General features: G+C 32.7%; 1 protein-coding gene across 2 annotated transcripts in view; it reads right to left on the bottom strand.

Annotated features, from left to right (window-relative positions):
• Nucleotides 1-2,522: 2,522 nt before the first annotated feature.
• The window catches only part of ND-19 (NADH dehydrogenase [ubiquinone] 1 alpha subcomplex subunit 8), a 62,247-nt gene continuing 39,024 nt past the window's right edge, over nt 2,523-25,745 (bottom strand). Inside the window, exons 2-3 of one of the 2 annotated variants that reach the window (XM_014361699.2) lie at nt 24,723-24,898; nt 2,523-2,815 (exon numbers count right to left, since the gene is read on the bottom strand). In XM_014361699.2, the coding sequence (XP_014217185.2) occupies nt 2,599-2,815; nt 24,723-24,898 (393 nt within the window). In that variant the 3' untranslated portion in view covers nt 2,523-2,598. Of the gene's footprint in view, nt 2,816-9,901; nt 9,995-24,722; nt 24,899-25,745 lie in introns of those variants that run through there. The other variant, XM_089589242.1, reaches the window with a different exon arrangement.

Below are 25,745 nucleotides of genomic sequence, written 5' to 3'. Positions count from 1 at the left end.
TTAATTTTTTGTTAACTCCAATAAAATTAAAAACATAATTTTGAAACCACTTATTTATTATAAAAATAAAAAAAGTATGAAGAGAGTAATTAAATAACAAATTTTTAGGAACTTTGGATAAGCATTAGAGATGTAGATAGGGTAAAAAAGTTCTTGTTCATAAATTGATAAAAATTGGGGCTTAAATATACGTTTCTCTATTATTAGTGTCCATCATCTGACTTGATCAGGTTACACTAGTAAAGTAGGCACAAAGCTAAGTTGCATTTGCGTGCAACCTGATAAACATTTTTTTGACTTTGGTCATGGTAATTAAGCTAAAAAATTATTTAACTACATCATAGTCTAATATTGTTACAATAGTTGTTAACTGATTGTATGGACAGCAAAAATAATGAAAGAGTTTATTGTTTTTGTACACAAACGACGTATGTGTACGTAGGTGATTCCGCCATAACTGACTCAGTCGATGTTTCTGACTCGTATGCATGTACTAAAGTTTAAAAAAAACTAATTATAAAGTCATCGATTGTGTAAAAAGTTGCGCTTTTTTTGCTTCAATCACAAAGAACAGCGTCGTTTCAAAGTCGTTTTGGAGGTTTAATTTACGAAGAAAAGGTCTAAATGTCTTTTTTGTCCAGAGTCGATTTTTAGTATTTTTAATTTTGGATTCTCACTGTACGAACATTAAGCTTACATACCCCAACTAAGGGTGCAACTCAAACTTAAGGATATTTCGATTTTCCGCCATATCGCAATTGAGTTCTTCCATTAACAATCAGAAAAATGTGGATACATTGTGGCTCTCAAAATGAAGTCAAAAAGTTATGCATTTTACTTTAGGTACTGTCAACACTCCTGAGTAGTTAGATAACACCTTAAAATGAAGAATTTTTGAATCATACTATTCGTGTAAACAAACTTTGTAATTGTACGTGGATTAATGTTTCTGTCCTTTTTGTCTAACTACATCCTGCGACACGTATACTTTTTTAAGGTACGGACTATGCATTTTTTTGAAGCATATATTGGTACACATTGTCTTACATGCAGAAAAAATTCGTATCATGTTTAAGAGGTGTACGATCTTTGATATTGTACCAACCCATTGGGTCTTAACCCAGCGAAAAAGTATCCCTTTCTCACACATTAGTGTAACGGACGATTACAAAACATTTTTTTATTACTGTTGAGAAAAAATATAAAACATGTGTCTCAAAAACGACTTTTTTCGGAAAATGCGTTAATTAATAGTAATGCTACTTTCAAGTTATAGAGCTGATGTGACTATTTGATTATCCATTCCTATACATGTGGTGACTTAAATTTCGCTCCAACATCAAAGTTTTCCGTCTGAACTGCAATGTGTCTGCAACCTCAAAGCCACTTGTTCTAAAGCGTACAAAAATTGCTACGGTTACTGTATTCTACTAGCGTGATCAATCTCTAATCGATTCCACAGCTTAAATGTTTAAGGGAGAGCACGTCACTAGCCTTACTGAAAAGTCCAGGAGTGCTCTCGAGACGAAACACAACCGATCAAAATTTTTTCTTTATCTTTCTAAGATCAGCTTATTTGCTTCGCTATGTGCATCTTATGTAGACTTAGGTTGTGTACATATACTGTGTCACATAGTGGGTTAGCTGATATATTGTATAATGGTTTGGTTTCTGCTTCTCATGACTAACGTTACTGCTGTAATAGAATAAACCGTTTAGGATTCACAGTGTACTACCAGGAAATCCACTAATTGGATCAACAGATGTATACATAGTTGTACACCATGTTAGTACGTTACTTCACTAAACAAACTACTTTTCTCTCAGTACGTATATAGGTGCGCGAGAATGATAGGTTGACACAAAAAAAAAAGAAATCTGGTCCATAACAATGTCCTCTAGCAACACACTCAAGGCGTCAGTTGCGCCATCCAAGTCTGATAGAATCTGAATGGATCTTAACTGATGCCTTACATTTTTTTAAATATAATACAAGCCTTTTTCTTCTGTAGCTGCTCCTAATTTTTTTCTTTCACAAGTATACAGTAAACGAAGGAATGCTACAACGCTGAAATTAAAATGTTTCAGCCGTTAATCTCCTGTACATCTAACTGAGCTTTTACGAGTAATTAAAATGAAAAAATGCTGTTTCAATGAAGTTAATAAACTAATATAACTTTAAAACTTTAACTCACACAAAGAAAAAATCATAGTTACCAACTTTTGCATTTTATATTCTGCTTAAGACTATCAGAAATATTTCTTGACACTTAAGGGTACATCTGTTAAGTAATACATTGAGTTGGAAGCTATTTTGATGTATGAACTCAAAATGTTATACACACAATGTTTTTCTAAGAAGTATGTAAGTTAAGGTACAGAGAATGGAAATGCATGAAGCCTAGCGTAGTTCATTAAGTCTTTTCACAGATGAAAGTAACACTGGATTGAGAAAACGAAGATAAAAATCACGAAAAATCTAATAGTTGGGTTCTACATAATAAATAATTCTTGATAGCTAATTATTCTCACTTATTAACCATTTATTATTTACTAATTTGATACTATAACTCAATCACAATTTAGTTATATATTTTACTAGAAATAAATTCTTCGAGAGTTATATTTTGGTGTTGGCAATGGTTCTTCAATTGTTATTGGAACAGGAGCATCAGGAAACACTGGAATACTAGACTTCGGTTTGGGTCGCTGAGTATTATGTATTTTAACTTCACAAAAATATCCAAAGTCTGGTCTTTCGATCTCAAGATTATCTAGTACACATTGGTCAAATACACTCTGCGTCTTGCGGCAACTGCAAGAAACGTTCAAGATAATAACATTAAATTTTAAATAAATGTCTCATCAGATTATATGTTGCAATCAACTATATAAAAAATATTATAACAATTTATAAAGCATAAGTAAATCCTGCGTATTATTACATTAACTAACTAATTTTAATTTTGCACTTAAAAAAAAAAAAACAATTAAATACATAAAAGTAGTTATTGCGACACAGTGGCCCACCACAACAAACCCCTACCACACCTGGTGAGGGTTTAAGAACAAGCAACTGTGCCGCCGCTCACTTACTAGGAAGTGGGAGGACTACTCCTCCCCCTCCACCACCTGGTGAGAGTTTCTGAACGGAACCACTGTGCACCGTATACTTACTATAGGAGGGGGTATCCCCTTCTTCTACACCTGAACTGGAGAGACTTTCCAGGCAGGCCACCGTACATTCCCCCTTCTCAAATTTTCTTTGAGTAAGTGTTTAATAAGCGAGTATACTGGAAGGGTACAAGAAAAATAAGTAAGTTGATGGTTAAATAACGAAATAAAGATATTTATTTTATTTTATTTTATAGTTTATAGCATTAACAACGGCATTTACATGAAAAGACGCAATGTTGTACGCAATATAGCATATGAGATCTTCTGTCAAAGTCTCCTTTTTTACAAAATCATGTGCTACAATTTTTCGTACATACTCTGAACATCGTTATCATTTAAATATCTCACAAAATTTTTTACGTTGTTTGGGTAAAGTAATAAATTTGTGCTAAATGCAAACTTCTTTTTTTTTATAAAATAAAGTATATGAATTCCTGTGCTACGGTAGGCATATAATCTTATATTTCGCTGAATGTGTGTAAATTACAATCGACGCAATGTACAATAAATTTGTGTAAATGATCGAACGTTACTTTTTTTCAAAATTAAACTTCCATGATACTTTTTTGCAGCTCTCTAATCTTCACTTTGTCGTTTCATTTCTTCAATCTCGATGGCTTTTTCCTTATAACTCATCGTAAACTTCAAGGACCATAGCTATCGAAATAAAAGCCACTACCTTGTTTATCAGCATACATAGCAACCCAATGAGTACCTGGCTTTGAATGATTGTCAGTGTTTATGGCAAATGTTATCGGTTTCGTCCACACTCGTGGGATCTGATCTGCTGGGAATACACCCACAGTATTCGAAGAGATTTGCGAGAAGTATTGCAGTATTTGCAGACTGTTTATGGTTAATTTCTGTTGTTTTCGATAATTTTTTGTCAAAATTGTGTTCACAGAGCCAATACTTTAATTGTAAACATTATTTAAAGCACATCGATATTTTAGATAATCTGGCTTTAATGCGTAGTGTATGCAATACTCTCCGCTGATAAGGTTTTTAAAGGCAGACAGTCGATCTCGTATTCCAAATTTATTACTTCACAATTCGTAATTTTGTGCAAATCGTACCTTTTTTCACAACCTTTAACATAAATTTTGCGTGTGTTTCTGTCAACATCACTAATTATTTTGAAAATAGCTTTTAAAGGTACTTAACCCTCAAAAAAATTAAGTCCATGATGATGTCGGGACAACCAAATATTTTGTCGTTGCGCCTCCTTACTCAATTTCTGCAAGCGACAAGGAGGTGTTACTACCCAATGTGCGGAAAAGTCATTGTTCAAAGCAACGATAGCAATTTCTTTGGACACCATTACGTCTTTTTCACCTTGAAATACTGAATGTCTACTACGAGGTGCATTGTGTACCAACAGAAACTAAACCGAGAGACGACTGACGTGTCCAAGCAGTGAGTGTAAATATATGTAGTAAGTGGTGCCATCTAGCCACTAAAGTCAACCATGATTTGACGTGACGCATCGATTTCGAGAATATTCTCCTACTCGGCATACACTATACAGTTAACAGTCGAAGTTAAAGCGTCGGCAAACCGAACATCTAATGTAACGCTACCGTGTTGAATCAGGTTCTAATGAAAACATTCGCAGGCCGACAAATCATGTGTTCAATCGAAATAAAAGAGGCAGTAACCGTTGGAATGAGATTTACCATCGATGTGATTTCCTTCATTAAGAAAGTGAACGCCAGTACCCGAAAACAAGGTATGATAAGCATCTATGTATAAATTATTCCTTTTAAAGTCTGGCTGTAATGGTTTGGAAGGAACTTGAATGCTGTCAATTTACAAAGAAAGAAAATTAATATTTAAATGATAAAAATTAAACGGGTTCATAGTACGATCGCCATCGTAAGCTTGATTTTTAACAAAACTGACGAATATTTGCTTAGGTAATTGGCCCAAAATAATGTTATCTAAAGTTTCGCCATGAGTTTCGTCACTTGACGAGCCCCGGGTTAGCATCAAACACATCGTCCATCTTTGCCACCGTATCGTCGCACCATAATGCACTTGTTAAGTGGGATGATTTTGCCGCAGGTCGATAATTTAATAAAGTCTCCAAATACTTTCTGTAAGCGTACGCATTGTTAGAAGGTGAAACAAGTTTCTGATTGAAAAACATATCGACTTGATTGAACAACGAATGCATAAAATTATTTATTGGCCCCGTCTTTATGATTTTAGATAATCCGTCAACATTCATTTCTTCATTTTCATTAACGGTCTACTTGACACGAAGACTCAGCATCGTGTGTGCGAGATAAATGTATTCGTCACCGTTACCTGGCACGACAAATTCGATCGGTGAATTATCCGTGAGCGATGATATCGGCTTGTATTCAATCCAGTGCGATCCCTTGACAGTTGTTGGAGTTGGTAGAGTATCAAACAAAAGAAGCTCAGACTTTAAGATCTCACACGAGTGACAGTGTAAAAAAGCCATTTTAAAAATTTAACTTTCAAAAATATCTCTTGCAGTTTTCTGTCCCTTTTTATTTTTTTATTTTATTGTCTTCTTTTTCTTCTTTTTATCTTGCTTGCACGTTTTCCTAATTTTTTTCTTTGTACCTTTACGCCGACCACACCTTGACTGCACAGTTCTACGAAGAAATTGCAACTGAAATGGCTCGTCGAGTCGGCCAACGTTATATCCCAAACCTTTCATAATTTTGTCCAATTTTTCCTCGGTTTTTTTTAGCGCATTACTAGATTCTATCATTCAAGTGCAAATGTATCTTTAAAAGGTATATTTCTAGTTGTGATGTCAGACATAATGTTTATACCTGCACGAACAGCTTATTTGCCAACAGCTTTGGCACCTCGTTTAATGAGTGGTAAAACTCGTCGAAATACTCCGGCAAGGAACGATCAAATACCTCCATGTCACTTTCAAAGCCCAAGATCTTACGTAATTTTTCGGATAATAGTAAGCGATACATGTATTCACTGCGCGCCGCTTCGGAACAGAATAACTTAGCAACTACGTAATCACCTCTTTCCAAACTGAAAACCACGTGATCTTGCGTAGTATCAAAACTATTGATTTCTTGTATCATTTCTTTGATATTTGCTTATAGACCAGAGCGTATGCAATAATCTACATTGCGAGGATTTTTCTTTATGTGGGATAAGGTATACGATAAAACCAGGAGCACAATGTGTATAAAGAAAGAAATTCAAAACGATTATAATTAAATTTCAAAGTATATTCAAATCTCTCGTCTTATAAAATAGTTACAAAATTTGGTCTTGATGCAATGACTAATTTATTGATATAGTGAAAAAAGAAAATAAGAAAATGAGAAAATATAAGGTAGTTATTAGACACTATTCAACTCCAATTAATCGTGGATTTAAAATAAACTAAATAATATGCTTTTTCCGTTCGCACAACTCACTGTTTCGTATCATAAAATTATACAACTTTTTGGACAAACTTGCTTCGTAGAGCATTAACACTACTTCTCCTATAACAATGATATAATATTTAACTCACGAGAAAACGCCTTTTTTTATACGAGTCTTACACGATATTTACGATTGACGTGGCTCAAGTATATCAATAAATCATAATTTTAATTAGTTCAACAACATACTTCAGACGTTCGTTTTTATTTTGATTTAATTACCATTGAACACAAAGCAATAATTGTAAATAACCAAATTTGGATTCGCCTATACGATCTCTCTCGTGAACGAGTTTCATGTACTGACAGACAATAATTAAATATTGAACTGAAATTTCTTACACTCTATACTCTATTGGACTCAATAATCTCTCGGATACAATATTTAAAAAAAACATAAAGAGTACAATCGTGGGCTCTTCGCAGAATCAACGGGATATATCGGCTAGACAAAACGGTAGCAAAATATAAAAACAACAAAAGAAATGAACTTCAAAAAGAAAGAGATAGGCTAGTCAGTCAGCAAAGAAATATGAGTACGCCTACGAAGCCACCGCAAGGGATTTATTGCTTCTGCGACGAGGAATTATCGTAATGATAATTCACGAACTTCGTTCAATTGCCTATTAGATAGCCCCTTTTTACTCACGCAGACCAGGAAGAGAAAACAGGCAGGAGCAAGAGGCTTGGGATGAAGAAGACCGTGTTCCCGGAGAGGACCCAGAGAAGAGAGTCAGTGGTTGCTGAGCACCCCTCAACCGTTCAACTTGATTAGGTCCGATTCATGAGGAACTCTTCCTCTGAATGACACTCACGTCTTTTCTCTCTAGCCTCTCTCTGCTTTTCCCTTTCCCTGTGGCAAGCCGCTGAAACCGATGCCTGTATTCGGGCATTTTCGGGTTTCCTCGCCCTTGGTCGGGGCCCTACGCGTCTAGTCCCTGCAACATGAATCATAGGACGTTCTCTATGTTCATTATTGTGTAGCTATAGTGTGCATTTTGCGGTAATTTTTCTTCGGTAAGAGGTCAAGCCAGGAAAGACGCAGGAAAAAAATTATTGTATGTGAAGTCTAGCTGTTACAGAAAAGAAGAAGGCAAGCAATTAAATTATTCTGATGTTGAACCAGCTTTTTTGCAAACATCCATGACTCTTGGAAAAGCAAGACAGGAGGCAATTGATGAGGCACTGCAATTGAAAGGTCCCACTGCAGTCTTAAAGTCATTATTGTTTTTAAAAAACAATGGTCACCCTGGCATTAGAGAAATCCTTAGATTTTCTTTCGTATATTGGACCGATGAACAGTTGATGTTGTGGAAAGAGTTAAAAAAAAACGATAAACTGTGCGTATCGATTGACGCATCAGGAAAATTTGTCAAGAGTGTCACAATTTCTGATGACCAAACAGGATACATATTTTTGTACGTCATGGTTACACAAACTTTGGGCAAAATTGTTCCACTTTGGCAACTCCTGAGCGAAAAGCACGATACCAACACTCTTAAATTTGCTTTAAACGAATCAATGATTGCTTGTGCTCCAGTTCCAGATGAGGTTACAACATACGGTTCAATGGTTTTACTCAATGCTATCTGTTTGGCCTACAACAAATGCACGTATAAAGAGTATTTATGTTCCTGTCTTGATGTTTTGACTCAGAAATGTCTAATAACTAAACCTTGTTTTATTCGGTCTGATAGGGCCCATATAATGCATGCTACTACGAAACGGAACTGTTTTAAAAATGAAAATTACATAGTTAATGATTTTTATAAGAGATGCATAGGATATTGCATTCAAAGTGATAAGATTGAAATAATTGAACATGTACTGATGTCTTTATTAATCATATCCATGAGTTCGACTCATTATCCTGAGTCAGAGATTGAAAAAAGAAAAGAAAGGTTAATAAATAAATTCAAAAATTTTGACGACAAACCATGTATGGAGAGTATTTCAGAAAATGATACAGAAAGAGTAATTGGCTATGAGGATGTTGAAAATGAAGAAGAGACTGCTGAGTTGTTGACAGGAAATAACATCAGAGAATACATAGAACACATATATCAAAAGGCTTTGACTCCTCACGACAACGATGAAAATTTATTTTCATTACCCAATCCATTTTATTGCCCAGATATTAAAGATAATATTTTTTATCTTTTTTCACAAATACCACCATGGACAAGCATAATGGTTATATACTACAATTCCCCTTTCGAAGAAGCTACTTCAGCAAGATCAGAGGCTCATTTCAGTGAAATTCGACAATTAGATTATATAAGCTATCCGATAAGCGCCAATAAATTTATTCTTTGTCAAGTAGATCTCTTCGATGGCAGAATGAAACTTTTTAAACCAGCTTTTAAAAATAACGAGCTGCATCAAGTCTGTAGCCAGGATCCAAACAATATGAGTTCAACAGATAATTCACAAAAACAAGTTTTTGAAAAAATGGAGGAAGTAAAAGATCAGCCCCATTACATCGAACAGCCATTTATCGAGAAAGATACCAATACTTTTGGTCAACCTAACACTGACAACCAAAACCAATTTGAAAAACAAGGATCATTCGAAGAATTAATGACCACCGTGCCCCCTTTAATAAAAAACGGATCGATTTCTGGCGCTCTAACTTTTGAACAAGTAAAAAGAAAGTATATTTACATGTGTGCTTTTGACTCGTTAAATGAAATTTTATCTCGCGATTATAATTACGAAAAAAACTTGAGACGTTACATTGAGAGTGGCCACGAAAATCAGTACTTGCGTTCAATCCATATATATGTACATTCTGGATTTTGTTTGGAACAATTACATGTAAATAGAGCAAAAATACTACATCCCATTGAAAAAATAAACAGTACTACTGTTGACTGTAGAATCAACGCAGCTCAGTTAATTGATACTTTCCTAGGTGATTCAGATTGTTTCCTGATAGGAACAAAAAAAAATTTGTGAAAATTGTTATTTTCAAAAACAGTATAGATTCTACAATACATTGATGCTTCCTGTTGAAGTTGTTCCTTACATACTCAATGATATAGGGGGATTCAACACCTCACAAAAATGTATAACTGAAATTTTTGAGAACCCAGAAGTTATTGTTTGTACTCGGTGTACAAAACAGGAAACGAAAAAAATTTGTGATGTCGCAGAACTGTTATTTATAGAAGTTGAATGTATTTTCATAGCTAATGTAGGAATTTCAATTAACACTAAATTTTCATATATAGTAATGGTGAAAGAAAAACACTACTCCATTATTGGAGTAGTTAAAATCTTACCTGGTGATCTGGCCCACTATGTGTCGTACATTTATATTGACGGGGTATGAGAAAAGAGAGATGACCTTTAAAGTACTGTCCTGTACTTAAACAAGTTACCTGAAAATTTAGAAGTGTCATTAATTGTATACGCTATATTATAATTAAGATGTATTTAAATATTATCATTAATCAATATTATTGAAGATTTCAAGTCAGATGTAAATTTTACTCATCTAATATTCTGTAAGTGTTTACACGTTTTCTGATAAGCAATCAAGTATTTATATTGTTAACTCTTTTTTCAAATAAAATTATTTAATATAGAGTACTCATCTAGCATATAATTTTAAGCATACCAATTTAAAAGTAACTTTTTTCTTACAAAAGAACAAACGTACTTCTTACGCACCAACACTAGCTACTTTTGACATGCTTCGATGCATCTTTAAATGGACAGTGGTCAACGCTTAAACTTTGTCTAAGTTTATTATAGGCCATAAACCAGCTGGAAGTTCACGCAATTAATTCCGCAGTAATACCTACAAAAAACATTTATCTTATATAACAGAATAAATTAATGTTATTGTCAAAATGTTGAAGTATAAACATACCTCTTTTCAGTTATTTTTGTGTGAAAGTGTTTTTTACAGAGACAGCATTTAAATAATCGTCGTTGAATGAGTGTATACTTAAGAGGTACACTGCATCTTACCAGTGGACTCCTTTCTTTCTCCCTTGTTTCTTTGTAGTTGTTCTTAATTAAAGAAAGGTTTTTATGCATGAAAATAGAAATTCATTGTACTTATAATATATTTAAAAATAAATATATCTGCAACGAATGAAAGATAAAAAAAATATTCAAGCATTGAATTAAATAAATACATAAAACAGAAACTTACAGAATGATTCTTACATAGAAAAAAAAATACAATGTACAAAGAGAAAAATTTGAGAGACTGACTATACCCATGCATGATGCAGATTTTTGTTATAATATGCATAATGTTATTTACAAATGGAAAAGTGTACACATACCTTACCATTTTGGATCCAAATACGTAACAATCCTGTCCTTTATAAAACGATAACCATAAAATAAACAGGTCAGAATGTCGAATGTGTGTGTGAGGTTTTTTTAATTTTTGACTACAAACAGCATGTCGAATTTTGATTCAACTTAACTTAAGTAATGTACGATGACTTTTTTTCTCTAGTATTTCTTGTTCAAACATTTTTTAAATATTTATAATTCGTAAAAAAATATTCAAAATATGATACAAACAATTATACAGTTACTCAAATTTCGGAGCACTCGAGCAAATTATGGGTGGTATGGGTATGAGTAAATGACACGAAATGAAATGAAATATGGACCAATAGCATTGTGCACACATATATTATTATTGATACAAACAAATCATTTATCAATTAATTCAACTTTTATTTATAGCTTTTACTGGCTTAAATAGTTATGAGATTAAAATGCTTAAGAACTTGGGTATGTAGATACTTGCGGTTGTAGTATGTTTAAATTTTGCGCTAATGTAGCTGAGCAGAGAGTACGAAAATGCGTGCAAGCTGCGCAGCCCATTCAAAATACATGACTGTGTTATATGCAAATATTAGAAATACGATATTTTATAATTTTCATAATAAATATAAGCCAAATTGATTTGACATCAGAAAAATTGATGTAGCTTAATTAGTTTTTGTGTTACTTGAGTTTCAATTTTGCGTAGCACCCGAAACAATTTTTCTTAATAAAATAAAAACTAATTGACGCACAATTAAACTACAAACATATTCAGAACGCGCAAAAGAAGCACATTTTTTTTGCTTAATTCCATCAATTAATTTGTTAATTACGGGTGCCCAGTTCACGGAGGTAATTTCAAGTTACCACTCATTGGTACGATGTGTACAACCATAAGCCTACCTCTGAATGTACGGTCAGCATTTTTTGTACTTAGTCGTTCATGCTTATTTTTCTAAAGTAATGCCATCAAAAATGCTGGGTGGTGGAGTTTTGACAAGCTCAAATGTGATTTACCACCTCTATGCGTTTTTAATACCCTTGCTCTTCCGAATAATGAGTAGCATACATTTGTGCTTTAACAAAAAGCAGCTGTCAGTCTCTGGCCAATCATCCGACAGTTAATACATTGTAAGGAGAAGACAATAGAGCCTGTGAAAAAGAGAATCTAGGAGAGAGAAGCTTTGGATCTGTTAGCCTTCAAGCAGCATCAACAATCATCGCTCCTTCAGATTATTCACAAGCTTTACGGATTGAACAAATCATTTGGTAAAAAAACAATCGTTGGGCTTCAATACGAAGAATTGTTGGACAACGATTGGGAACCTAATGTTGGGCGCAGATTTCGAAGGAATTCCTTTCACAGTTTCTAGTTGGAGCAAGTTCAAATTAGCCTTCTCTGATACTGAAAAATACTTTTACGACGGATAACAGTAACTTGCTAGATATCAAGATTTACGGGTCCAACTGGTCCTTGAAGTTTACGATGAGTTCTCAGGAACAAGCCATCGAGATTGAAGAAATGAAACAACAAAGTGAAGATGAGAAAGCTGCAAAGAAGTATCATCGAAGTTTAGTTTTGAAAAAAGTAACGTTCGATCATTTACACAAATTTATTGTATATTGCGTTGATTGTGATTTACATACATTCAGTGAAATATCAGATTATATGTCTATCGTAGCGCAGGAATTTATATACTTTATTTTATAATAAAATAGTAGTGTGCATTACGCACAAATTAATTACTTTACACCAAATAACGTAAAAAATTTTGTTGTACGAAACAGAGCATGTACGAAAAAATTGTAGCACATGACTTTGTAAAATAGGAGATTTTGACAAAAGATCTCGTATGTTATATTGTGTAAAATATTGCATCTTTTCGTGTAAATGCCCTTGTTAATGCTATAAATTATAAAATAAAATAAATTAAATGTATTCATTTTGTTGTTATTTAACAGTAAACTTACTTATTTTCCTTATACCCTTCCAGTATACTCGCTTATTAAATACATACACAAGAAAATGCGAGGAAGCGGAATGTACGGTGGCCTGCCCGGGAAGTCTCTTCAGTTCAGGTGTAGAAGGAGGGGATACCCCCTTCTATAGTAAGTATACGTTAGCACAGTGGCTCCGTTCAGAAACTCTCACCAGGAGAATTACCATTTTTTTCTACCGACTTGTTCATTAACATGGTCATGGGGAGGAAACTGGTGCCGAAAGTTACTTGAGATACAAGGAAAAATGTAGCTGGTAGAGCAGTAAGAAAACAGTCACTTAATACTGAAAGCTTTAATAATCGACAGAATTTGACAATAAAGAAAAAATATTAAAATTCAGGAGCTGCTAAATAGTAAATAACAAGATGTGTGAGTTGAAATTGTTTTCAAACGAACAAAGTTGGACATCTAGTATAAGCAGGGCTTTACAGAAGTTGAGAGAACTTTTTATACTATATTGTATTGTCTTGGATTTTAAAATAATGTACAATAGAACATGTGCGCCTAAGCATCAAGACAGTTTTAAAACAACACTTTCCATAATATTGTTATGACCATAGTTCTTACTTTTCTATATTCACGGAATAAATTTGTAGAAAAAAATAACGTACCTAGCCAGCTAAATACATTTTTTTTAGGTTACCGTAGCAGCATACTAGCCCAAATGCCAGGCCCACCCCGTTCCCCACCTCTGTGTAAAGATGTATTGCCTCCCTCATTATCCAATTAATTACTTAACTGATACTATACCTATCATACCATGGACACAGTGCAAGTTTTTTCGGTAAGTCTCATTACTGTACAATCACACCTTGCCAGTTTAGGTAACACTCACTGCACCAATGGTGCATAGGCTCCACTCATCAGTGTGTTTCCATTCCCGACAAAAGACTCATAGGAATTAGTTAAGCCGGCGCTCTACGCTAAAGCATCGAATTCCTTGCTAAGATACACAGGATTCAAAAGCGTTACGAGCTACTCCGAAGTTTTATTTTAGGGAGACCAATTCTAAAAATTCGTAAATCTGTAGCCTTGGAATATGGTGATGAAAAAATAAAAAAAATTTATTTTTAATACATTGCACTGGGGATGCAGTACAGCGAAAGATAAGAAATAAAAATTTTTATCCGATTTTTATACTTTCCAATAATTTATTTATAAATTCTTTTGGTTACTACAAAATATACAAATGTTTTTTTATTAAAAAACTTATTTGTTTCTTCATGGTTAACTGAACTATATATTCCTTTAAACTGTCTTCCCTATTTTTTTTTATGCTTTTTTTTTACTTTACTTTCATTTGAAAACGTACGAAAGTTCTTTTTTCTGTACAACTGTATAATGGATAACTTTACATAAATGTTTAATGAGTCAATCAAAATAGAATTTCCAAAAATCACTTAAGTGAGTACTGATATCGTATAAAATTATTCCTAACTGAAAAATAACTACAAAGTAAATTCTAACTCTTTATGGAAACCCATTGGTTCTCCGCAACAATTTACCAAATTTAAAAAAATGCGTTTTTGCGGATTTTTGCTGCATATAGAACAATTATTTTTGAACGTTATGACAGCTAACCAGTGCTAAACATAATCATTGAACCTTGTTCTTTAATGATACATTAATAATTACCTGTATTTAACACGTGTATACCCAGGCGCTTAGGTTCATTATACAGAAGAGTATAGATTATACGTATTGTATGTACGTAAAAACTCCGTACGTTTAAAGTTTACTGCTCACAAATTGAATGCATATTTAACGGGTCATAGTTGACGTGTTGTTAAATTACAAAGTTTAACAGTTGGCATTGTGTTGGCATGAAAAAAATCATTTCTTCTACTTGGTCCATCTTGTAGATTCTTAAAAAATAGTCAACACATATTTGTTTATTTCTACAAAATAAAAATTGCAAAAGAATCAGTACCTTGTAATTATGATTTCTTAATAATTATAAAAAATGCCATATGTACGTGATATTGTAAGGCATACATTATACATGTATATTTTGTGATTAATTACGAAAAAAAATAAGATGCATCACATCAAAATGGATTAAAAACTTTCCAAGATGCATCGATTTTAAAAAAGTAACAAACGTTCACCTTACCTCAAATAACACGGAAACAGCAAATAAAATTTGTTCAAAGTTAAACAATATTAACATAATATCAAATCAGAGTATTCCTGAAAGTTTAAAGAAAAAATATTTGTTTTTACTGAAGTTATTGTGTAAAAACGAAAAAGAATGTTAGTTACCGTCTAATTGTGACGTTGCATACACAAGGAGTATATCTATAACTATGAACAATAGAGAAACTTCAAGCTACTATATATTTTGAAGTTTCGTTTTTGAGAAAAAAGAAAAAATTTGTGTTAATATATTTTGAAACTCAACTAGATGAACAAAACAGAATTTTCCATGCAAAATGTTAATTCTTTTAACATAAGTACCAGTTTGCTGTCAAAACGTTAAGTAACCATTTTTTAATATGGAGCTTAGATTCTCAAAAAACAAATTTTTTTTAAACTCGGACAATTGTTTACAAGAAACCATTGGATTTAAAAAAAAAGTTATTCAACTTTTTTTTAAAAATCTTTTTAACTTCAGATAAACCGAGGAATCGGAAAACATTCATATTTTGTTGAAAAATAAAATTTTTTATATTGTTAACGAAAAATGTTAATAATAATTTTTTTAACACAATATGGAAAGAAACCCTTAAAATTCGTTTTTAGGGGGGGAATATACAAAGTAACACTTTTAATTTTGGAGAGCACCTTTGTTCACCAGATTGATCTTGGCTCATAGATTAAAATTCATGCTATTAGCGTGGTCTCAGTTTTGGCACATGGTTCGTACTAAAATCAATTTTGTTTCTGAATTTCTGCTTTTATACTTTTATTTTAAGCCATCAACAGATTAAATAATGACATAAACTTCAGCACTGTCAAAACTTACTAAATGAGAAAAATTTTTAGTGTTAAAAAATTTACTTTTCCTACAACTATGTACCTAAACTGATACTACGTTAATAGCATGAATATTTATCCATATGTTTTCCTAGCTGTCTATTATAGGTAGTATCGTTAACAAATTATTATATTACAATTTCTGTACTTGTTTATTTCAAAGTCAGAAAGATATACCTTTATACACTTAAGTAATTGTAAATAAATGTGAGAATAAATATTGGTATACATTTACCTTTTTATGATTCAATTAATTAAACAATCTTGAATTTAATTGTAAATTTTGAATTCATAGCTCCATATATAATGTACATGAATCCGAGAAATATTTTGAAACTACTAAATTAAAACTTTGAGGATCCAATTTTTGATGTAGAATCCGTTACAACTAAAGGAGAAATATCATTTGTTCTTTACCTAGTAAATTTGATAAAAGATGCGGTCAATTGTCAAGTACTACGATAGTTTATGCTTTAACGATTGTAGTGGAGTACCTGAAACTGTTGTAGTTAAAGATAATGAAGACAATTACTCTGATGATGATTGTGTGACCTACAACGATAAATCTGATAATCAAATTGATTTCGAGTGTAAAAAAAAGCAATTCAATTTTGGCGTTTAGCAAAAAGAAACAGAAGAAGTTTTGAGTCAGTACAACAAAAAAATTCAAGAAAGTTTTAAATCAGAGAACACTGTATAGATGGTAGAAACAATTCAAGGAAAGTGATGGAAGAATTGATAAATTGTATTATGCATCAGAGTTACGTTTTGGAAAAGTTGATTTAAGGCAATGGACTTTGAAAGCCAGAGAAGATGTTGGGTTATCTGCTGATTTTTGTAAAGCATCATCTAAATGGTTGCAAACATTTAAAATACATCACATCGTATCAAGAAAAATTAAAAATTCGTGACAAAAAACAACTGTTAAATAAAGCCGAACTTCGAGAAAGTGCTTCTAAATTTGTAAGACATGTGAAATTGGAGATATCGCGAATCGGAGCTGCAAATGTGTACAACACCGATCAATCAGGTTTTAAATTAGAAATACATGCAGTTTGTATATTTTCAGTAAAGGGTTCGTTAAAGATTGGATATGTAGCGCAATCGTTAACATCTTCAACACACAGTTATACAATCCAACCCTTAATAAATGCAGATGGTGAGTTAAAATCACCTTTACTCATTTTTCTGCAAGAGACAAATGGTAAGTTTGGACCAGTAGTTGAGAAAAACATACATCGATCTGAAAATATTGTGTACCCTTCGAAATCGAGAAAATTAACCTCTGATCAAGTCAGTGAATGGTTCAAAAAGGTATTCATACCGACAGCCAGTAAGAAAACGATTTTGTGTCTAGACTCTTGGACGGGCCAAAAAGAGAAGATATTTATGAACATTAAAAAAAACCATAAAGAAATAAAAGTTCTTACTCTACCAGCTAGAACAACTGGTGGTATACAACTACTTGATGTATACACTTTCAGACCCTGCAAAAACTTTATAAAGTTTTTTTTCAGATCTTTTCCTTTTGTACGATTACAACATTGACTTGCATTTGAGGAAAAGTATTCTGAAAATGCAGTTGCTTATCCGCAATCAGTTCTCGTCTCTTCGATTCATGAACATGTTTAAATATGCATGGTGAAAGAGCGGTTAAATTTCAGATAAGCCTAGTCCTTATAAAACAACCGTTGATTTTCGTATCAAAAACACTGGTACAAACTGTATGTTGTATGGCGAAATCACAATCATGAAATGCTCGTGGTGTACTGTACCATTGTGCATACAACACTTCTTTGCAGTAGAAGTAAATGAAAATCTACCTTATTATTTTAATCAGTATGAGGAATAATAGAGAATCATCATTGGTAACCAAAGAAATGGAATTTTTCTATTGTTTTAAAATACATATATTTTTCTTGCCAACCCCTCACTTATCCTTAGTTAAAACTGGAATCATCAGTTAAAATTTCTCGTCCCTCGCTGTCCTTGATGTGTTGAATTCTTATCTTGGTTCCGCCATATTGGGTTTATCATTTTTAATTTCGAAAATCTGACAACGAATACGTAATCAGCAATCCGAAAAACCCCTTCATATCAATTTTTATATTTAACTTGTTGTCTTAAGCGGCTCAAGTAATTTACTTTAAATAAGGGTACTTTACCCCCAAAAAGGTTTGTTTTAAGAAAAATACATATATTCATTAACTACACATGTTATGTAACATGCAAAAACATTTTTTAAGTTAACTTTCGACAAATTTCAAACTTTTCAGAAAAAAATTACTATAAAAAACATGATTTCAACCCTTAAAATTATAGAGGATGCAAAACCCTGACTGTAAAATTTTTCTTAAATTATAAGTAATTTTTAATTGGAACAATTTTTATATAATTGTTTTTAAAAATATTGAGTTGAAAATAACCCTGACTGATAAATTTTTCTTAAATTATAAATACTTTTTGATGGGAACAATTTGTACATAATTTTTTTGAAAAATACTAAGTTGAAAAGAAAATATTACAGAAAATGTGTTCTAAGAGTGAAAACTTAAGGGTAGATTTTACTCCCTTAAAACCATTTGTCGCCGATAAAAAAAAAACAGGTTTCATTTATTTTTTGATTTTCTGCCACTATGCAAAGTTTCATGAAAATCGGTTAGCAACACTTGGGTTGGTTTACTTGTCAGTCATATATTAATAAACTATGAGAATTATTGACATGTGTTGTGAAAGGAGCCAGAAGCAAATTTTTGTCCCTCTAAACTGCGGGAAAAGGTAATACTTTATCAGAAAAGGATATGAGCCTTTTTATCAGTTTTTTAACCCATACCAGGGCTGTTAGTGACGGTCAAAAAATTGGAATTTTTTTTTTTTTTTCGTTGACCGTAAACTTTATATTATTCAACAAAGGAGGTCAAAAAAAAGTAAAACTGGCGTAAATTGTTAATTTTTTTTTTTTCATTGAACACGTATTTAAAATAATTTTTGGATTAGCTTTTGGTTTTATTTCGGCGTTTTAAACTTTCACATCCAAATTCTAAGAAGATTCAGATACAACATTTGACTCATGGTAGCTCTAGACCCACAAACTGCGTCGTTATTTCCTCATGGTATGCTATTTACCATGGCCTCTATCTGCTTATGCAGTAGATAAAGAAGTTATTTTTATGGTGTATAGTATAAAAAAATACGAAGAACAGAAACCTCTTTCTTTCTTTATCGGCTTTTGGCTCACGAAGCCTTGTTGTTCGTATAATAATTTAGAAACTTCTGTTCTATAAAAAATATCAAACATTTGTTTTATTGATTTAGGAAAAACTACGATTTGGCATCCTTCTCAATAATTTATCACTTTCTAGCTAATGTGTTGGTTTGTTCCGAAATCATTGCTGTAGGCACAGTACAGTTGTCGTGTTCAATCATCACAAACTGCGGTTTGACCAACACGGTGGTGCAGCAGTAGAGTTGTAGTCTTTTCGATCTGGAAGGTTAAGCAGAGTTGGCCGCGGTTGGTAGTCGGTTGGGTGACCGCTCGACTATTATTATATTCGCTAGCGCTGGTGATTTTTTGATTGACTGTCTTTTTATCGGTACGACAACCTGAGCAGGAGGTGTGCAGAAGTTCAGGCCTAATGTCTACAGACAATATAGACATTTGGTAGGAACTTAGGCAATACATCGGCCGTTCCAGGATGTGTTTTTTCCGAGTGATTTCCTCACCCACAGGAATGATTATCCTGGCGAATGCGGAACGGAATCCCCTACATCCTTATCATCCCCATACCTCCCCCGTCTACAAAGTACTGAGCCGAGTGCCTAGAGAAGGACGTAGTGCGGTAGAAAAAAAAAAAACTATGGCTTGATTGGATATAGAAGAGAAATCATTTATATACGATCAATTTTAATAGCTACAATTTTGACAGTTTGAGGAAAATCTTGAATGTAAGACTATTTTAGCCCAATACCGTTGAGTGACGGACAAGTCCTAGTAATAGATTGATCTCCTTATAATACTTGATGCATCACAACCAGTTAGTGGCGGCTTACAAAGTACTTTGGTATGGTTTTGAATTCTTCAACATTTTTCCCAATACATTATAGAGTTTTTCAATGAATAAAAACATTACACAGATGATTATCTTACCTGTAAGCATTTACATTCTATAAGAACTAGTAAAGTACAAACATAAATCTGTCAAGCTCACTACATCCATTGTCATGTGACAAAGTCAATCTTACCATTAAGCATCTTCGGAGAAAATTTTTAGAATGGACTTTTAACGCTCTAGCGCTCTTTGCAGATTGATGAGTTCGGTTCTATCATGACAGAGTAGTGCATGACTTAGTTCAGCCAAGCATTCCCATAACTAGTTCGTAGATGGTTAAGTTGCCAACATTTGAGAACTCTTTTTCTCTTACATTTAGCTGTCAGCCCAACCTCCCAATTTGTCTGATTCTGGATACTAAGTAGTATCTACCCAAAACAGTGAGCTAGCTAAATAGATTTTAGCTCTTAAATAGTATGTGGTTTTGTTACCTACTAAAAAAAATTAGACTAATTTTTCAAGATTCTTTCCAAAGAAATCAAGTTATTTCAGAAGAACTTTTTTGTTTGCTTATTTACAAATCTGAATTTTTGAGAGATAAAAGACATTATTAGTATCTACGGATTTATTATTAATATTATTTTTTTGTTGCTTTTTTGCTCATTTCAACAATGAAAATTAATTTTTTGATTTTTTAAATTACTTAATCCCTATTGAAAACTATCTTCCAAACAACTTTTGTACTTAACTTTTTTTTGATAATCAATAGTTTTCAAGATACTAAAGAAGAACCACAAAAAAGCAGGAAAATAATTTATTTTGCATTGAAAAATCCATGACGCCTCATGTAGAAACTTTTAAGTATTGTAACTTATTTTTTTTTTTTTTTTAATTTCAGGCTCAAATACACTTGGTTCAATAACTTTATACTCATAAACGATAAGAATTTTTGATTGATGATACGATTTATTAGTTCTTTGTGTACTTAGGTATTTCATTTAATTTGCATCGAATTCACACGTATTGATCTCTTATTTGTTGATTGGCAATAAAACTATTTTAGCATTTTAGCATTTATAGCGAATTGGACTTAAATGGTATTCCTAACACAGCACATTTGCTTAATTTATAATTATAATTTTACCAGACAAATTTTAAGTTAAAGTTTAATTTTTCATGAACACTCAAATTAAAAATAATAAAACTCAAGTAAAAAGTTTTAAGAAATATTATTGATTTGTCTTTGTAAATTGTTACATTTTATTTAACCTTTTGTTTTGTTCTTCATTCTTATATCATTTTTTTACTTTTGATTAAAATAATTCGTTGCATACGGTTTTCAGGAGATCAAATTTTTATCGGATGAAAACTAAGATTTACTTTATTAAAATATTCAATTTTTCATGCTATATTTCTATTCATTACGTCATTAGTTTTTTGGAGTACGGTAAAAATAACATAAAGTCTTTGGTAATAGTAATTTATTAATTCTCTTTGATTATGTTTTAAGGTGGCAAGGGCGTTTTTTATTGAAAATGGAAGAATCTCTGAAATTCAGATACATAAATACAATGTACTGAATCATTCATCTCAAATCTGACATTTTGAGTTCTTCTCATTTCTTTCAAGATATCGTCAGACTTCAGAGAAACACAGAGCAATAAATGCAATAAGAGCTTTCCAGAGTTTGTTGCCTGCATGACAGTTGTTAAAATTCCGTGCAGAAAATTGGCTGTATGGCGCCTGAATTCATTGTTTTCTTCCTTTGGACATTCTTTTTAACATTTGGACGTTTAGTGTAAATTTAATGTACCTTCAGTAGGAAAAATAGGGTTTGTACCTGGTGCGCATCCAACCAAGGCAATCACAAAAATGGTGCTTGCCCTGGCAACATGCGCCACCAGATACGAAAACTACCATTTCTTAGTAAGAGCTATATCCATGTGAGATCAGAAGGTACAAGAAGAGGAGAAATCAACGTCCAAGTATGTATAGCTGTTTACGATCGTTAAGGGCTTGTTATTGTAATTTGGAATCCTTGTTGTTTGGTTCTGATATTATTTGAAATTTTGTACTCTTATTTCAAAAAAATATTCCTATTCAGGTGACAAATTACATATTTTTTGTGTGTTAAGGGTTGTTTTTACGTCCCTTACATTTTTTTAATATTTCAGACCTCATTTCCCATGTTTTGTAGAATTTTACCTACAACCTTAAAGAAAAAACTATTCAAATCGGATGCTCAAAGCCGGCACTATTTTATTGTTGGAAAAAAGTCCGTTTCGTTACACTGTGTGTCGTTGCTATGCTTGTCCATGAGTCTACTCGGTCCATTGACGTTTACTCGGCAGCATTGGTGCGTATAACAACATTTTTCATCTTGGTGAGTTAAACATAGACGGATTCTTCACTTTTCCGTCTAGAAAGAGAAGAGAACTCTTTGCATGCTTTCAATCTAAAACGACTGTCATTGAATAAATTACATCAAATGGAACATTGCATATTTCTTGCTTGTTTTAAATATGACTGCTCACTTCATGCATCAAAATCAATCATGCATGTATACAATAAACATTTGAATTCACTAGACGTATATTACAAGGTTTTATTATTTATGCAAAGTGTTATAAACTTTAACGAAAACCATGTCACAATGCATACATACTATACGCTCGAGCCACCTTAGGTTACTGTTGGGCTACGTGGAATATTAAAAGCAAGAAATGCTGGATGTCGCCCATGTAACCATACCTTTAAGAACAACGACAAGGAAATTGGTAATTTACTTTGTAACCGTGCAAAACTTGCCACACGTAATACTGTTTTGATCTTGTTTTCTGTAGGTACCCCAAATGCTGTTAAGTTGAGTGACAGCGTACCTGCTGTTTGGCTGAGCGATAAGGACAGATTCTTCTTGAAGCCGGTGGCTTCTGATACTTATGATGCTATTAATAAGGGACGCTTGAATGCAACTAATAAAACCCCTCTTCGTTTTTTGAAAGACTGTGTTTTGTATATAAAGTTTATTTTGATAATTATTTTAGATACGTCTTATCAATCTAGTATCTTTTTGATGGCGTAAGAGAAGCTTATTGTGTGTCCCACTTCCACAATCAAGGCACCCAAACTCACGAGGAAAGTTAGACCTATTACTATTTTAAATGCCGTATCTAAGGGACTTAAAACTAAGTCTTAAATAAGATTTCAGATTTTATTGCGCATTTTAATGAACTCGAACCGTTTTAATCAAGCTATTGTAGGCTTTATGATACTTTATCAACACCAACTAAAATGTTTGATGATTTCATAAAGAAGACGTGAAGTTGCTCATAGTTATTCGTTTTTTGCGCGCATTTAATGTTAAAGTACCCTATACTGAGTTTTGCAGGCTTGGCTTTTCTAGTTCAGCTTTGGGATAGTTTGAGTCTTATTTCTCTGGTTGACCCCAGGTTGTTGTCCCTTATCAAACCCTCAGGGGTACCTTAAGATGTTATGTCCAAACTTTTAAGTAAAGGGAGAAACTCGTGAATTTGTTTTATAAACAAATAAGTTTAATTTTTGCACGTCCGGGAACCAGCCTTCAGCCCAAAGGTCTTCTGTGCTTTTACTTACACTATTTAAATCGTTGACTCGGCGTTGTAGTGTAAGGTTTCACCAAATAGTATAGATGGAGTAATTTTAATGTGTCGTACGCTAAGCTAACGTTAACCTATCGCTTAAAACTCTACCTTATGTAATGCAGTAGAAGCGTATTTTATTCGTCTCTTTATCTCACGTTCTTGTGAAGGTCATTGTTGTACGTTATCTGCTTATTTTTGCTTAGTATTTAATTTATTTATTAAAGTTAAAATATTTTTATCTAAATGAACTCTAAATCTCGAAATATTTGAGTTAATAAAATGAATTTAATCAATAACTAAGTAACGTCTCAATTGGTGATTTAATAAATTTGGTAAAGCCGGAAATACTCGATTTTTACAAATAATACAAATTATGTTTTTAAATTCGCAACTACAGTGTTTTAAAAATGTATAGTTTTTCTTAACTTGACTTACTTCTATGATTGTTAGTTAGCCACTGTTTGCGTGCACAAAGTCGCAAGATCTTACACGGTTGGCCGCAAAGATAATTCTAAGCCTACACAAGAGTACTCGCGGCAATGACAATAATCATGCTGCTGCTTTTAACGTCAGAACCCAAGTCGACAGTCCTTTCTTTCTAATTCCTCTTTGATTTACTTTTTAGGCGAGTCTACATTGGCCTGGTATGCTCGAGCTTTTTTTGCACAGCTTAGTCACCCAACTAAGTCTTACATGAGCTTGAAATGCACGCTTCTGGTACGCAGCTTAAGCACGGTGTTTCACCGGAGATATTTGGACTGTGCCCATTTGATATGATTAGGTATGACATTAATGAGTTTGAAATTGGGTGATGCAATACACCCCCACACATAAGTGGTGAGTGGGTGACTAGGCCCCCGGCGACTAGGCTCATATGCTGTCGCGGTAACCCATAGAAAAAAAAGGTAATGACATGGGATTATTACACGGGTACATTCAAAAATTTAATTTAAAAAATAAAACAAATTATACTTTATATATATTACGCTTTTTGCATAAGAATTGAAATTATCTGTTTTCTAAGATTAATAAACTTAAATTTAATAATTGTATTTCGATTAACTGACTGTTTCAAGTGTGTATAGTTGAAAGTTGGGGGCTCGTGCGCAGAGCGCACAGGGACAAAGCCTTCTAATAATTTTAAAATATATATAATAGTTACTTACGGAGAAAATGCTGAATTTCCACTTGATTTTTCTAGACAAGTGTAATATTGATCGAATTCTTCATTGCAATGTTTTTTAATTTTTTTAAAAAATTCAAGAGCGCAAGCAGTAACTGATTTTCCTTCATCAATACAACGACGAGGATCCGGCTCTTCTGATTTACAAAGCATAAACTCCTGAAAATTTTTAAATATCAAACTCAGTACATCAACTTGTAACATACAGAGTAAAGAATAACAATAATAACTGTAAGAAAAACGTAAGTAGAATTAACAAACGAATACAATCTTACAGCACTTTTTGTAAGCAACAAGTTTTGTTGAAATAACAACCTGTGAATATTACTCTTTATCATAAGAACAAATCATTTTTTTTAACTTATCAAACCATCATCGATATTTAGTAATTGGTTCAGCACTTACTTAATTATTAAGGTAATTAAAACCACACACGATTAAGAATGCATTTCCTAACAAAAAAAGTTAAGTATCCTTTGTGAGACTACAAAGACACATTTAAATAATTAGAAAGTATCAACATGCAGTAAAATTAGGGCTGACTCAAAACTGCCTTAAACAAAATACTAACTCATAATTAACTTCAACGAAGTGCTAACTCAAAATTGCCTTGAAAAAAGCGCAAACAGTACTAACTGAAGAAAGTGCTTATATAGAGAAATTTTTTTTTAATTTTGTAGTGGCAATAGGCTCACTGTTTCATTGCACTTTTGACTATTACCTTAACTGAAATAATTTAAGTACTGTGCCATTTCAGCTTCTGTTTTTTTGAATTGCGTTTTCAGCAATAAGAATTCAGACTTGTTTAAAAAAATTTGTTGTAGAGAATTAAACAATGCCAATTGATTGTAATAAAATCAAACTAAAAATATTTTCCACTAAGGTTTTAAAAACAATGAAGAAATTGGTAAAACACGATTTTTAGCGTCAAAAACAAACAGTTAGCCTTAAAAAAAAAAAAAAAAAAAAAAAAAATGCATGCCAAAAAAATGAACAAAATAAGGTC

This window comes from Copidosoma floridanum, unplaced genomic scaffold, assembly GCF_036245765.1.
Source record: "Copidosoma floridanum isolate Cflo_tuat_1 unplaced genomic scaffold, Cflo_Japanese_pri ptg000008l, whole genome shotgun sequence".
Classification (NCBI taxonomy): Eukaryota; Metazoa; Arthropoda; class Insecta; order Hymenoptera; family Encyrtidae; genus Copidosoma; species Copidosoma floridanum.
Note: the sequence above shows the minus strand (reverse complement) of the source record. Positions and strands in the feature narration are given on the sequence as shown.